At 41.3% G+C, this 16630-nt stretch overlaps 1 protein-coding gene across 8 annotated transcripts in view; it reads left to right on the forward strand.

The window, feature by feature from the left end:
- Positions 1-16630, forward strand: part of LOC106525550 (non-muscle caldesmon) — a 76673-nt gene that overhangs the window by 52381 nt on the left and 7662 nt on the right. For 4 of the 8 annotated variants that reach the window (XR_001311131.1, XM_014019829.1, XM_014019831.1 and 1 more), the window contains 9 exons: positions 3726-3863; positions 5068-5437; positions 5512-5544; positions 5634-5819; positions 7448-7560; positions 9948-10209; positions 13897-14034; positions 15754-15797; positions 15876-15951. Coding sequence is in view for 7 of the 8 variants with exons in the window: in XM_014019829.1 (XP_013875283.1) it covers positions 3726-3863; positions 5068-5437; positions 5512-5544; positions 5634-5819; positions 7448-7560; positions 9948-10209; positions 13897-14034; positions 15754-15797; positions 15876-15951 (1360 nt within the window). In the remaining variant the exon portion in view is untranslated. Of the gene's footprint in view, positions 1-3725; positions 3864-5067; positions 5438-5511; positions 5545-5633; positions 5820-6165; positions 6247-7447; positions 7561-9947; positions 10210-13896; positions 14035-15753; positions 15798-15875; positions 15952-16630 lie in introns of all 8 variants that reach the window. The other 4 variants (XM_014019830.1, XM_014019833.1, XM_014019834.1 and 1 more) reach the window with 4 other exon arrangements.

A 16630-nucleotide genomic window follows, 5' to 3' on the forward strand; every position in this document is an offset into this window, starting at 1 on the left:
ATTTCATATCATTAGCACCTCTAGTAATATATTTACTGAGAAAAATGGTGACGTGTTCAATACTTTTTTTACCCGCTGTATCTGAGATGCTGACTCTCATAATGCCATTTTTAAGCAAAACTGTAGCATTTCTGCCATATTCCCTGACACTGAATCCAGGTTTTAGAGTGTTGGTTTCTGGAAACTCCCAACATCGGTGTGAAATTTACGCACTACCGACGGCTGCAGTCAATAGTTTTTCTGCACTAATGTGAGGATAGAAGAAGGCTGTTTGTGTTAATCAAACYTTTCCAACATGTAGGAATGACCAAACCTCATCTTTGTTCCAWATAAATGTTGCTGTTTTGTACTGTCTGTGCTCATTCACATAGCATTGAAATTGTTTAACATGGTTGATTTTTACAATCAAAATCAGAAAAAATGCAAACTTTTCCAGATATTTTTTAGCCCTAACCAGAGTTAGCTAATATTGATTAGCTGTGGCAGCCATCTTGAATTAAATAGTTAGTTGAAACACATTTAATGATTAAAATCTATTTAATGCTTTATAGTTTTCAGTATAAATGTTATTTTATGAACTGTCAGATCAGAGTTTTTCTTTACGTTTCTGTGTTCGTCTACCTGGAAACTGTTGCACACTCTCACACAGAGCTGAAGTTTTCACCGAGGCTGCACATCATTTCGTGCAGGAAAAGTCGAGCCCGATAAAATCAACAGATTAGTCGTTTTTTTTTTCCATTATTGCTCACACCCTTTCCTTCCCGTTTTTCATTTCCCGCTTCTCCTTTTTATCCCTGCTCCCTGATCCACTTGCTCTCCTTCCCCTGCCCCGGTCCTCCTGCCTCCACCTCATATTTCTGTCAGTATGCTGATGGAAGGGAGGTGGATATGAAATCAGGGCTTTGTTCCCGGTGTGTGTGTGTGTGTCTCGAGTTGAGTGTGTGATTGGCTCGATCGCTAATTCAGCTCTCAGGAGTTTGTTCTCCTCTCCTGCTGGGGAATCTTTAACCCTGAGATTTGTCGTCGTCGTCAGCGCCGCCGAGGACTCTTTTGTTCCATTTTTAGCTTCCCCGTTTCTCATGACACGCCGTGCCGTTTCTGGGACGGATCCGTCCCGTGGGAGCTGCGGCGGTTGTTTTTGCTGCTATTTTAATGAATTTGTTTTTTCTCAACAACAAAACGAAACATTGCATTACCATGGCAATTTAAATAAGGGTTAATGTGCTGTTAGCAGAAGTCGGTTCATGTGTGGAAACACTCAGCGATACTTTGAATGCTGTTTAACAAATGTAGGTAAACTGTAGGCAGTGATCGCTGCGCTTTTCCAGCAACAATGTTACAAAATTTTATATTATACTGTTTATTTTTTTTACTGTAACATGGGAAAATGCCGTTTTTAAAGTGCCTGARGTCAAATCTTGGTAATACATATGAATGCATTTTAGAAAGAGGACATTGATAAAATATTGCAAAAGAAATTTCATGTTGCTGAGATGAACAGTTTTTGAGATATTTGCCTGTGAAGTAACAGGAAGTGATGTCAAAGGGGAATGTCTGCATGTAAACAGAGCTAATACATATAAGGCAATATAGCGTGGGTGCTAATGCTAAAGCTAACAGGCTAAGCTGAGGTTCTTCTTCCATGAAGCAGTTCTGTTGTCCTCCATCTATATTTTCAGTTCCAGGCTGAGTCATTTCTACCTTCTCCTCTCTGTCAACGCTCTCTGGTTTCATTTAAAAGAGTCGATCATCAGATATTGTCCCAGATTAACCTTCAGGGTGGATATAACTCGCTCACACCGAGGACCTATCCAAATCATCATTTACCCAGAATACTTTGCGTGTAAATAAAATGGCTCCGACTGTGTTAAAATGTATTTTTAAAAATTTACAAAACTAAACAGTTGAGATAACATTGTTTCAATAAACAAAGACCAGAGAGTTTTCTGTTGAAAAGATCCCCTTTGATGTCACTTCCTGTTTCACCTTGGCTGAGCCCAGTTCAAAAGAAAATTTGCTAGCTATAGGCCAAAATGGGTTAAATCGTATGTATTATTCTAACTTTCTTAAATGTAAAGATTTTTTCTTTGATTTTTTTGTATTTGAAGAATAAGCATGTCAGACACTTTAAGGCCTCAAAGAAAGCAGACAATTTTTAAGATCCAGTTATTGCGTATACATTTTGCCAATGACAGTGCACAATACTTTACCACTTCATACCCAACTTGGCAGCAAATTACACATTTARGATTTAATGTACAAGACTTTAGAAATGTCATGAAGTAGATTTAGACCAGTTTTTATCCCTCGTTTACCATCAGTGTTTGCTTTTTTCAGACCCAGACGTTCAGGCCTACAGATTTAAATGTTCTCAGAGGAGAACTCCCATGCAGGTGATAAAATCCAGCTCTAGAGCTCTAAAATTTATGGAAAGGTTTGAGACYCCTGAGAGAACTCTGCAATGGTTTTGAAAAAAAAGATGTCGTACTCCATTTTTTGAACATGTTTAGAATTTAAGGGGGTAAGTCCATGCAGCTCACCAGGAAGTTATGGAACCTCACAAACATTTTAAGACCTTCAGAGACTCCCTCATGATTCACCAACAGTTGGAGCTCAGCTTCACTYAGTTGAGCTCTAGAAATGAGTTTCTGTGAAACAATATCTTACCTGTTGCAGATCAAAATCTGCATTCCACCCTTAAGTTTGGAGCCCTRCCCGCTCCATCTATCCCGTTTTCTGAACCGATCCGAGCTAAGCAGGCACACGTGCGAAGCATTGCCTGCRGCTGATTTCACCGTCCCACCGGCCCGGTTTGGGCGTTAGCGCAGTCATCTGTTCAGTTATGACAACATCTCTCATTTGAGAGAGAAACTGAGGAAGGAGGCAGGAAAGGAACTTAAAAAAAAAACAAATTCACGAGCTGTAAAACCTCAAACGAGAGCAGCTTTAGTGCCGCTCACCACACATGTTGCGATTAACATGCAACGGCATGCTTGGCTGGCCGGAATCAAAGGCTGTGATGTGGGGGGGGGGGGCGGAGGTCAGCCGAGGCCGACTCTGATGAAGTGCGGAGCTCGGTTCAGAAATGTCAGGTGGACAGAAACAGCAGCTCAGGAAGAGATTTGGCACTACAGACAAAAAAAAAGAGGTTTCCACTCCCGTCCAAATTGTAGATTAGAGGTTCGGTCCTCTTTTATCGGTCTTCGGTTCCCACATCTGCAGCAGGTGGCTCATAGCGCCCATGTCAGCACAAAATAACAGCTTTCACAGAGCAGAGTACATTTCAGTTTGTTCACTTTAAAGAAATTTGATTTGCTGAATTTAATGCGGCGTTAAATTCCTCCAAGAAGGATAAAAAGTTTCCGTCGCAACTTGGACCAGATCAGGACGAGGCAGAAACTCATGGCTCTCTCTTATCCTCAGCCAAAGCTCCAAGACCCTGCTTTTTTATCTGCTCGTGAAAACTGCAGCCTCGATAAGAAGTATTAGTTGTCTCACAGCTGACAGGTCAGCTTGATAAGAGGAAAGAAGGGGGAGAGCCCGAAGCAAATCCATCAGCTCTGGTCACTGTGGTGATTACAGTCCACTTTAAGAAATCGTTCACTTTGAAGTTTCTAACTTCGATGTTTAATTGAGGATGGGGGAGAGAACGATTGAAAGTTACTTTCGTTTAAAAAAAAAGGGTCCCCATGTCCTTTGGCTTGACTTGTCTTATTGTCCTCCAGGATGATGAGGAACGATGATGACGAGGAGGAGGCTGCCCGCGAGAGGAGGCGCAGGGCGCGCCAGGAGAGGCTGAGGAGCAGGGAGGGCGAGGAGCCCAGCAGCCAGCCGGAGAGCAAGGTCGTCACCAACAGCCACAGGTGACGCTCTCACACAACCATCTGTAAAACCTTTATGTACGTTTCTGCATTAAATCTGCCTTTCCAGCTGTGTAAGCTGTTTATTCCAGAGACACAATGTACCCCCATACCGTCAGAGAGGCTGGCTTTTAAACTGTACACGAACAGTCCTGTTTCATATAACATAAGGATAGTTGTTCTTTAATGCCCAGTGAAATGCACATGCTGCCAGAACAAAATTAAATCACATTTGATTTTATTACAAACAAAAACAAATTTGTAAACACGCATTTGACCTTTTGTAGTAAATTAAACAAATTTCAACTCAAGCTGTGCTGAATCTAATTCATATACAGTGTAAACCACATTTAATGTAGTGTTTTTTACACATTAGTCAAAAACATATTAATATTAATCCAAACTGTGCAAGAAACCAGCGTTAGCATAGTGCTAATTTACTGCTATTGTACAGTATAAACCCCATAGAAAGCTGCTAGCATAAWGCTAATTTTGCAAAACACTAATCGTTTACAAGACAAAAATTTATCTATACGATTATATGTATTCTTAAAATTACAATATTTGACTGTGTGTAGAAGTTTTCTTTAATTTAAATAAAATGTATTCATTTGCTTCTTTTATTGGCGGCAATGAAGTTTCACACAAAGTTCTTCAGAATCAAAGTAAWCAAACTCTAGAGCCCCCTGGTGGAAATGAAGGAGTGAATCCAACAAGGTCAATTACTGTGATGCCCTGATTTTCACAGGGGCTTTTGTTTTTAGAGTACCTACGAGAGAAAAATAAATAAATAAATAAATATATGGTCCAGAGAACCTCAGTTTAGCCTGTTAGCTTTTGTGTTAGTATTGAGCTAACTTTGTTAGCTCAGGATCTAATGCCATATATATTACTAATAAATATGTGGCATTAGTTTACACATAGCTGATGCTTTATTGTCATATACATACTGTATATGTATTAGCTTGGGTGCTAACGCTATGTCGTCATATGTATTAGTTTCAGCCTGTTAGCACCCAGCTAACAGGCTAAAATTAGGTTCTCCAATCCATGAAGCAGTTCTGTTGTCTTTGTTTTACAGTTTAAATAATTGTTTATCAAGTATTTGTCGTCTTTACATTAAAACACCACTAATATTTAAAAAAAGGTTGGTTAAATTAACCTTTATTTTGTTGTTTAAAACCTGTTCTCTGCGTCCCCCCATCAGCGTGACCGAGTCCGTGTCCGTGAGCAGCTCCTACGGAGGTGGCGGAGACGACGAGGACCAGGCCCTGCTGGACCGCATGGCCAAGCGGGAGGAGAGGCGGCAGAGACGCATGAAGGAGGCGCTGGAGAAGCAGAGGCAGCTGGACCCCACCGCCACGGAGGGCACCGAGAGAAACGACACAGAGGAGGAGAGGCCCTCCTGGCGTCGTCACCGCGACGAGGAGGAGAAGGTGGTGACGAACAGCGTGAAGCCAGACGAGCCCAAAGAGGAGGAGGAGGAGGAGGCTGCTCCGGAGAGAGGAGGGGAGGAGGAGGAGCAGAAAGTCGAAGTTGAGGAAATCGAACCGAGAAGGTCTAACCTGAGAGAGCAGGTTCGCTTTACTCGCTCTTCATCTATTCAGTCATTTTAGCACCTGAGCTACAGATGTGACGCTTGTTTCTGCAGGCCGAAACCGAGGAGCCTAAAACACAACAGAAGGTACGACGACGGAGTCTTCCTCTGACGTGAACCCTCGAGTCAATCGCAGATCTGTGTTTTCAAAGAACCGCTGTAACCCTTTTTCATAGGGACTCGCTGAAGGAGAAACGGTAGTCAGTGAGGGTTCAAATCAGGCCCAGTCAGCAAATTCAGAGGCTGAGGAGGACGCAGTAGCATCAGGGGAGGATGAAGAGGTACCTGAGGATGATAATGTAGAGCCTGGGTCACTCAGACGTGGCTCTGAGGAAGAGTTTGAGGTATCTGAGGATAATGAGGTATCAAACATTCGGTAAGGATTTCAGTAGAGGTGTGGTGCACGGCTTGGAAAAGAAAAAAAWACGTCCCTCTGGGTAATTTCAGTGTTTTGATTCATCGTTAAAGGAGAAGAAAGCTTGATTTCTTTTTTTTATGATGCCATCATAGGACTATTGCTAATATTTTAGGAGCTGGGTAGGCATTTCTAAATTTAAGGATTGCAAAATTAAAATAAGTATATCCAGTCAATTATTTAGCACTCTAACGAAAATTCTGAGATTTTTCTTTGAATTTAGCTCCGCCCACTTTTATATTTTTTGTTACTTTGACCCTGATATGCATTTTGCGCTTTTATTGACTTCATAGTCGGARGCTGAAATTACCAAAGCACCGTGTGTCTGCAGTGTGATTTACAAACTGAGGTTGACCGAGCCGCCGTTTAACGAGGCGTGTTTTTTTATTTATTTATATATTTAACCCTTTCTGCTCCACAAGCGTGGTCACAGAGTGTTTTCTGTCCGTCTTCCACCTCAGCAGCACGTCACATTTCATTGACGGCACGCCGACGACTCGGTAATCCAAATCATTCAGACAGAACGTTGTGTGCACGGCCAGCCAACGGTTTTAACGTCTGTTAGTACTGCGTTGTGGAAAAGCAAAATACATTACGTAAATAATGTTGTCAGATTACGTGTTGTAAATGACTCTCAGCTACCACCACGCCAAAGAGTACGAGTTACACTAGTGTTAAAATCTGTGGCAGCCATCTTTATTTGAAAGGTTTTTTAATTGGATTATCGCCCACCTTTCTCTATATGACAATAAATTTGAATTTGTTCCTGTCCTTACTATTTAAACAAACAACTGAAGACCTCAGGACTCATTTGAAGGACTAGTTCAGCCATTTTGAAGTGGTGTTCTGTGGAAAAGAATAGGCAGCCTGACAAAACTGATGAGCTAATGGCTAATCCTAATTCAGCTAAGTCCAAAGTGATTTGCTGCCGTCTTCATTTTAATTGTTCATGTGATTATTTTCTAACTTTCATGTCCGTTCCAGCAGAAATATTATATGTTCTTGTCGGACCTGCTGCACCGAAAATGCTAAAGCTAGCAGCATTGGTCGCTAACGCTTTCAAAGAACTGTAGAAGTCCACTTAAATAACTTTGTCACGTAGAACTGACAGTGTAAAGGTTTATAAAAGAGCATTTGTGTGAACTATTATGAAAACTTAGTGCACAGCCAATCAATGAATCATCTACAGCAGGTAAGATATTGATTGTTCATAACGTTTCTACAGAAGCCCACTTCAAAACAGCCAAACGTAAAGTGAGCAACTCTTCATAAGTAAGCTCCATTGAACTTTTTATGAGGATTTTTTTACTGTTTTTGTTATGTTTTTTTAAGCATGGCTGACTGTGCACATAATGAAAAACCCAGATTAAGTTGATGGACACTTGGGTTGAGACACCAGTGGGGTCAGTGGGGTGGACGCAGTGAGATGTGACTTTATTTTATTTTTATTTCAGCACTCTTCCTCTCCTTCAACACAGTGTTTGATCATCTTTTCACCCTTAAAGCTTCTCCATCGTTCGACCTCTCCCCCTCACCGCTGATGTTTTTTTGTGTGTGTGTGTGACGGAAACGCAGGTGAACGAGAGAGGCGGGTTCCAGGAGGACAGGGAGGATCAGTGGAAGCACAACGGAGGGCTGCACGAGGAGGCGGCTCCCAAACAGCACAGGAAGCCTGAGAGGACCCCCAGGTACACCCGACTGTCTAGTTCTCACCCAGAACCAGGTCCTAGGATTGTTACAGAGCTGATTTATTAATGGTGCATTTAAGTCTCAGACAAGTTAAAAAAGGCTTAAAAAAACCTGAATAGTTACTTGAAAGCAAGTAGTTTCATATTATATAAAAACCCCTTTATTTGATTTGACATGATTATTTTGATCTTACTTTGAAAGGAGACCAAATTATGGGTCCTAGAAATGTTTATGGTATGTCTGTGGGCTATCCAGACCGTGTTCATTTAATTTAATGCACAAAATAATTCTCAGATAATAAAATTTCACATTTTCTAGTTCTGCCTGCTCTGACTTCRGTTCAGAAGAGCTGTTTATGTTAATGAGCTCTGTTGGTAACGCCCTCCAAAAATCTGCTGACATTAACTCCGCCCTCCAAAGCCAGCGTTTGCGTGAGAGACCCAGAGGCAGAGTCGGTCGCAGCTTCTTTCTTTTTTTTTCTCCCTCCTCTGCATGCTGTTACCAGAGCAGGGAGCAGCAGCGGTCAAAATACCTCAGAAACTCGAACAAATAGGCTTTAACAAGGCTTTAATAAGCTAAACAATAGAGGTACATGAGAAAACGTGTTCATAACGAATGAAAATAAATAAATTGTGTCCATGCTGGTCTCAAACCCTGGTCTCCCACTCTCTGGTCCAACACTCTACCCATTGCCCTATTGGAGGCTTGTTGTGAAATGAGCTGCGCATTACAAAACAACAACCGTGACGGCTTTTTATACTGAGGAGGTGGAGCTTCACCCGGGGGTTGCTAGGTAAGGGGCTGAACGCAGGTTCTGGTGGGTTGTCMTACGGCTTGTGYCATCACAAAATAACGGAAGTAGAAAACTTGTCYTTAATATACATTAAAAATACATTTACTTACAGTAAATATGCCCCTGGGTGCATTTTTTTGGTCCTAGTACTGTTTTCTTAAGAAGTACATACCCAAAGTTGAGTAAAAAAAAACTTTAAAAAGTGAATTTTGCATAATAGGTCCCTTTAAGGTGTATCTTACCCCCCGTGAAAAGATAACTCCGTCACAAGGCGAAATTTGAAAAATGCATCAAAGTGGGTAGAGGAGGGGGTGTGAGTAGGGGAGGGGGGGTTAGAGAGCGGAGGTTTGGCCAGGACGAGAGAACGCGACAGGCAGCTAGCATTAGCATAATTGATGCTACATGGAGAGTGACCACAGTATCGCAGATAGCTACATCTCTAAACGGTCTGAGGTGGAGGATTTTTCACCCCCCTCCTCACCAGAGGCAGAGAGAGACTTAATCAAGTCAGCTCAGTCTGGGACTGATTCATGTTGGCTCCGTGGATCAGGACCTGGAGCTCCAGCAGCCTCGGCTGAGCCGTCCTCCTCACCAGCCTCGGACAGAGGAGGAGGAGCGCTCCGCGACAGCCTGACATAAAAAAATAAAAGCATGCAGCTGCAGCTGCTCACAAGATCACTAGTTTAAATTATGAATAAAAGTGTTGGGTCTTGTTTGACTGAAGTTCGGTCCGGTTCTTCTATCCTCATGGGGACTTTGCATTGACTTTCATTCATTTACCATTATTTTCTATTACCATTTGACCCTAAACCTAGCCTAAACTTTACATAGGATGTGAACTGGGCTTATGTCTCCATAAGAAACAATGGGTCCTCACCAGGCTGTGTAGTTTGCTTCATCTCTAAAGAGATGCTGCTCTTTAATATTGTTTATTTACTGTCTTAGTTGTGTGTGGTTTTTAATTTACATTTTGTTGTTCTTTGGGTTTTTTTAATTCAAGTACATTTTTTGTTAGAGACTGAGAGTCCACTTTGTTAAACATTCTTTAAAAATGAAAGTTTATTGATTTATTACACTTACATATTACACTTTTATAATTATTAGTTGTAAAACGGTCACCAGGCAATATTATCGCTTATCGCAATAATTTGTGAGACAATTAATCGCCCAGCAAAATTTGTTATCGTGACAGGCCTATGCGCACAAACTGCCAAAAACGAACGCACGCCGCGCGACACAAATGCTCCGAGACAATCATTATGATTTGGGATGACTCCAGGTTGGCACCTTTATTTATTTATTTATTTATTTATTTTTATTTGTATTTTATTATGAAATTGGTCTTAAATTTAATTTCACTTGGCATAAAAAAAGTCTTAAAAGGTCTTAAATTTAACTTGCCTTAAACTGTAGAAACCCTGTCCTCAGCTTTGAGATGAGCTGTAATTCCATCGTGAGTGTGCGTGTGTGTGTGTGTGTGTGTGTGTGTGTGTGTGTGTGTGTGTGTGTGAGTGTGAGTGTGTAACACTCCGAGTGTGTGTTTAAATATTTAGCACCGATCAAATGTCAGGAGTGTGTCTGTGTGTGTTTCAGCCGCGGCAGCGTGCGCTCGGCCGAGGCCAGCGACGAGCAGGACGAGGACGCCCGCCTGGAGGCGGAGCGCAAGCTGGAGGAGCTGAAGCGCCGCCGCGACGACGCCGAGAGCGAGGAGTTCGAGAGGATGAGGCAGAAGCAGCAGGAGGCCGAGGCCGAGCTGGAGGAGCTGAGGAAGAAGAGGGAGGAGAGGAGGAAGGTGCTGGAGGAGGAGGAGAGGCAGCGCAAGCAGGAGGAGGAGGGAAAGAAAGCCAGAGAGGAGGTGATTTCTCATTTTGCTTCTCGTCATTTTATTTTATTTTTTTAAACCAGTGCATCACGGCGGCGCTGCTTTGGCGTTATCTCGCCGCCAAGTCGCCGTTATCGCGGCTCTCCTGTAACTCACATCTGTCAGTTTTCTGGATCTCAAACACGATAAGCTCCTCCTCCCGTTCTGTCCCCGCCCTCGCCTAAACGGTGGCGCTCCGAAGCCCCCTCCCCCCCCKACACACACACACAAATTCCCCTCTTTGTTGAAGTTGGCTCAGAACACCGCGGCCCGTCTCTCACCGCTCTGCCACTCCTGTGTGATGTTAATGAGGCCTTTTTGGTGAGTAATTAAAAGATGGCCCACAGATACACGGAGGCTAATTAACCCAGACAAGGAAGCTGGAGACGACTGACATCCTGCCAACCGCCACCTTTTGTCTAATTGTTGTTGTTGTTGTTGTTTTTCAACTGTTTTTAATGTTGCTTTTCCAATAATGGGCCCGTCCACCGAGGCAGGCGACAGCTGTAAATAAGAGTATGTTCAGAGTGATTGAACTGGTCCGGGACCTGCCTCAGTGGACAAACTGAATCTTTTTATTTATCACCCAGAGACGAACAGCAGCCAGTGGTTTATTTGCTCACAGCCTGACGTTTAGCAACATATTCCATGAATTGTGCAGATTTTAATCAAACTTTCAGGAAGTATTTAGTGCATCTAGATCCATAACTACTTATCGGCTCTCTCTATTCATGGGTTGTGGTCGACGTTCAGCTTGTTTTACACTTCGAGTCGCACATCTTGTCCCCCCTGGGTGACACCAAATCTGACGTCTTTTTCCTGAGCGAGTGTAAACAAGCTGAAGACACAGTACAGATCACATAAGCAGAGGTTTACAGTAACTAAGTACATTTACTTTGTTACAGTACTTAAGTAGTTTTTTTTTNGTGTGTGTGTGTGTGTGTGTGTGTGTGTGTGTGTGTGTGTGTGTGTGTTTGCTCATGTGTGGCGTGTCATTTGTCACAAACTACTGTTTTTGAAGCTTCCATCCTTTTTGGTTTGTGTTAATAAATGTTGAGTTGTGTGTTATTTCTCACAGTTTAACTGCTGTGTTTGGACCACGAGCACGCTGTGAAAGCTTTGTGTCTGTTAGCAGAAATATTGCATTAATCAGTGGACAGATTTAACTAAAGCCCTAATAAAGATGTAAATCTGCAACCAGTTAACGTTGGGAGTCAATCTGATTCAAGATGGCCGCCGCAGCTGCTCCTCAGCAAGCTCAAAAATGTCTCTAACTCGGTCATTTCTACACATAGCGAGCTAAAATTGGGTGTGGTAGTAGCTGAGAGTCATCCTCAACATGTATTCAGAGGGCTAACAGATCACACAAGAGCTTTGTTTAAAACATCAGCATGACTGACTGGAGTTTCACTCAATTCTGTTATGTTTATATAAGATTTATGGCTTTTTTAAGCTAGCAACAAGCTATGAAAATGTGTAGAATTCTAAAATATTTTTTCCGACAGCTTTGATTTGACTCTTCAGACACTTTTAGCAGGAATGAGCCTCACTCCTGTAGGAATGTTGTTTCCTCCTTGCCTCCATTTGTAAATTAAAAAAATAACATTTTTTAAAAGAATTCATTGTGTTCCTGGATTTGAAGAAAATTAGCCAACAAATTGAGTGTGTTGACATTTAAACTTGTCATTTTTACTTTCTCCCATTGCTGAAAGTGAAGCCAGTAATAATTAGTTCATCGGTGCTGCTGTGTTGTATTTTTGGAACCAGAGTCTGCTCATTTGGGGCTTTGAGACTGTAAGCCCCTCCCACTCCCCTAAAAACAGTGTTTTTTAAACCGTAAAATAACCAATTTGAGTTAAATGTTTAGGAAATAAATAATGCTTGACATCACAACAGCAAGGTTTGAACTACGTGACTCATTAAGCTAGCTTTTTTTTTATTAAAGTGTATTTATCCTGCAGATTCTTAGTCTTAAAACTTATAAAGGCATTAAACCCATCAATAAAAAATATGGCCTTAATTAGCCTTAAAATGTCTTAAATCAATCTTAAGAGGTCTTAAAAATGTTAACATTGTAAGTAGGATTACTGTAATTTGTCTTATGTTAAAATAATTGGTAACATTTACTTATTTTTTTTTCAAGTACTTTTACCTACCTCTGCATATAAGTAAAAAAAACAACAATAATGGTGGCTGGATATTGTGTGTGTTTTTTTTTTCACGTAACGATCAGTGTTGTGTTGGGTGAAGAGTCCTCGAAGGAAAAATCTTAGGTTTTTTGTTGTTTTTTTTTTTTGTTAACGTGGTGATGGGACAAAGACGTGAACATCAGCTTCATGCTCATGTTCAATAGAATCAAACCAGCTGCTCTTCCAGCTCTTCTAACAAAAGGCTTCAGAAAAAACATCATTTTAAACAAAAGGACATGCAGAAGGAAGAGCTGCTAAGCTGCGTAGCTCCTCATGAACAAACACGCCCACAAAGTTCTGGCCAATCACGAGCTCCGAGCTGCAAGGTCCACGTCGCAGAGTTCTGACTGGGAGCAATGCACACGACAGCTGTCACCGGGGGATAGCAGCGGGAGAACAGGCGGAAGTTACACAATTTTTTGTCACTCAGAGGGGGAACAAGACGTGTGGCTCGTAGTATAAACCAAGCTTTCTTCGGCCGCTTACGTCCCCGCCCCGCGCCGTAGGCTGTCCCAATTCGTAGACGCCTACTCTTGCGGCTGACAAAACCCTGAAAACATCGGCTGCATCTGAGTATCCCACGCAGCCGATTGTATCCCAGAGTTCATTGCGCCGTCAGCAAATTAAACAAGAAAACAAAGAAAGGGTAGGGTTTTTTTTTATTATTATTTTATGGCTGAGTTTGGAAATTTATCATAAACCGGAGAACGTAAGTTAAGCAACTTAGCTGAAGAAACTTTTGTTGCATTGAGATGTTAAATAAAATGCAATTACAAGTACTGATACTGGAGCTAAACCCAAATTATTCATGATTTTTATTTATTTGTAATGTTTTTTCTAATAAAACTGAATTTTATGAAGTCATACTGTGAAAAAACAACTGATCGATCTTTTGCTGCAGCTCCTAGACCTTGGAACGAGCCAGCCCTGCACCTCAGACCGTTCAACCCGTTTTAAAACCAAATTCTCTTTGGCTTTTCGTTCTGTGGGGGGCTGTGTTGTCCACTTTGACCAGATTTTATTTTTTGTAGAAAMTTTCTTGACTTTATTGTAGATTTTATTTAGGTTTTAGGTATTTTACTGTTATTTCCTGCTTTTATTTTTCCTGTTTTTTTTATTGAATTTGTTTTGCATAAGTTGTGTTTGAACGATTCTGCACTTTGCTGCTGCTGTGGTGCATAAAGTGCTTTACAAATYAAGTTAGACTGGATTGAAAAAGACATGCAGATAAAACCCTAAACCTAAATACACCATAGGGTCTCCGTGTTTCAGTTCACAGCTTTTAACTTGTTAAAATGAAGAAGTTAGCCTGGCTGATGATTTGTATCACTGTAGAGCACAGAATAACTGATTTAGAGTTTAAAACAAGCCAGTGCAAATCCATTAGTTGTGAATTATTTGTTTGACTAGAACCTTCTATGTCAGCAAACAAGGTGGGAACATCTTAAAGACTAAAAAAACTGATCAGCTCTGCCTCGACTCTTTCTGTCAGGAGGAGAAAAGGAAGATGAAGGAGGAGATTGAAAAACGAAGAGCAGAAGCTGCTGAGAAGAGGCAGAAGGCCGACGACGCTCCGGACGGGGAGGGCAAACCGTTCAAATGCGTCAGCCCTCGTGGCTCTTCTCTGAAGGTAAGCCCACCTCAGTCCTTTAACGTGGACTTATGAGGACAGACAATAAATATCTTACCTGTTTCAGAAAGCTCTTCGACCTTGCTTTGGGCCGATTATGACATATTACTGTTGTAAAATCTCAAGAATGGCCTTTTTAAGATTTTCCAAATGTGGAGTTTGTTTACGAAAAAGATTATTTTATGTTCAGAATGTACCTCGAGGCTCTGAAGGCTKTTGTTAGGGGAAAAAAATCACTCGTGTTTTTGTTCAAAATAATTGAAATTTTAAAGGGGACCTATTATGCAAAATTCACTTTTTAAAGGTTTTTTTACTCAACTTTGGGTATGTACTTCTTAAAAAAAACAGTCCTAGGACCAAAAAAATGCACCCAGGGGCATATTTACTGTAAGTAAATGTATTTTTAATGTATTTTAACGACAAGTTTTATACTTCTGTCATTTTGTGATGTCACAAGCTGTACAACAACCCACCGGAACCTACGTTCAGCCCCTTACCTAGCAACCCCCGGGTGAAGCTCCACCTACTCGGTATAAAAAGCAGTCATCGTTGTTGTTGTGCAATGCACAGCTCATTTCACAACAAGCCTCCAATAGGGCAATGGGTAGAGTGTTGGACCAGAGAGCAGGAGACCAGGGTTTGAGACCGGCACAGACACAATTTAATTATTTATTTGTTTATTTATTTTCATTGGTTATGAACACGTTTTCTCATGTACCTCTATTGTTTAGCNTGCTCTAATCCATGCAGGCATTCCCCTTTGACATCACTTCCTGTTACTTCAAATGTAAATATCTCAGTAACTGTTCATCTCAGCAGCGGGAATTTATTTTTGCAATATGTTACTGATGTTACCTTTCCAATAATCCCTTTGTATTTATTTTTAAAAAAATTCATGTCACGGGCACTTTAAAGGTTTTAGTTTTCGGTGAACGCYTCTCAAAGTTTTAGACAAAACGTCCAAAGAATGGCCTGAATCTGTTTGCCGCTGCTTTGCTGTGCAACTCTGCTCGGGGTGAAATATATCTGTTTTTTAGGGGGGGGGCACGTTCACGCAATTTCCTGCTCAATTTCTGTGCCGAGTGAATTTCATGCCTCGGTGACACCTTCAGGAGCTCATTTCAGATTTCAATAACACGTGGAAGCAGTGGAGAATATACACCGRTCTGTTTTATTCCAGCATTTTTTCTTTTTCCTCTTCTATTTCTGCTGTTAGATTGAAATTATACGTTGGGAATAAGCCTCTGGGCACTGAGCGTTCTCCTGGCTGTTATCAGCCTTAAAGCAGCAGAACCCTGTCAGATAAGGAGCAGGGTTCTGCGGCGGGGACATGCAGGAAGACGATTAGGGTCAGCAGGATTACTGTAACCGCGCTCGGGCGGCTGCAGCTCTTTTAAAACGCGTCTGAGAATGGGGAATTTCCTGTCCGAGGCTATTTTTGGGGACTCCCACATTCGGTAGCAGCTCGGCTTCGTTTTTACAGGAAAAAAAAAACACAGGGGGAAAAAGACCCTTTTTGCACCGTTTCTTTTGGGTTTGTCTGAGGAGCTTTGCCCTCTTGTCACATTTCATAAACAATCCTCCCAGATTCCCACAGTCTTACGGTGAGAATAGGAAGGAGTGTGATGTGTCTCTTGTTTGTGTGTGCATGTTGAGGACAAAACTTCATCAATCAGTCGTGACAAATACGAGCTGAGTGTMTATAACCTCTGTTTGCAGATCGGAGAGAGAGCAGAGTTTCTGAACAAGTCGGCTCAGAAAAGGTAAAAAGTTAAAGATTTCATATATTTTAGCTTTGAGGCAACATTAAACTGTTTATTTTCTTTTTTCTTTTTTTTTAGCACGATGAAGGCGTCTCATTCTCCTGTGGTGTCCAAGATAGACAACAGGCTGGAGCAGTACACCTCAGCTGCTCAGGTTAGAGCTGATTTTTCCTCCCTGCTGCTCCCTCCTGCAGGAAGAGGATGRAGTGATTGTTTTCCGCCGGACGCCCCCTCCTGACCCTGCCTGGGCTCGAACCTGCAACCTCAGCACCGGACAGAAAGGCCCGATATCTGTTTAAGTGTCCGGGGATARACAGGGGGAGCTAACCTGGAGCAAATCCTAGCGTTGAATATCTTTCAAATACATACTTTATTTACCAAAGGATTCTATTTTCTTCAGCATAAGGAGYTTTTACCAGGTTTCATATAAAAATAATAATAAAAAAAAATCACTAAAGTAGTTTTTTTCTGTACTTTAATGTTTATTTTGATGTTTTTCACTTTTATTCAGCAATTTTTTTTAGTTAAAGAAATAAATATGAAATGAGGTTTTGCGGAAAAGTTATTATTTAAATACATTTATTTTGAAGGATCTGGGTTTAAATCGGACTGAATTGATGAGCTGTCGACTAGTCAGAGCTGTCGAAAGTTAGATATTTTTTTCAAATTAAAAGAATTACACCACCATTAGTTTTATATAACATGGTTTTATAAATATATATATATATGTGTGTGTGTGTATATATGTATATATATATGTGTGTGTGTGTGTATATATATGTGTGTGTGTGTATATATGTATATATATATGTGTGTGTGTGTGTATATATATG

This window comes from Austrofundulus limnaeus, unplaced genomic scaffold (genome assembly GCF_001266775.1).
Source record: "Austrofundulus limnaeus strain Quisiro unplaced genomic scaffold, Austrofundulus_limnaeus-1.0 Scaffold234, whole genome shotgun sequence".
Lineage (NCBI taxonomy): Eukaryota > Metazoa > Chordata > Actinopteri > Cyprinodontiformes > Rivulidae > Austrofundulus > Austrofundulus limnaeus.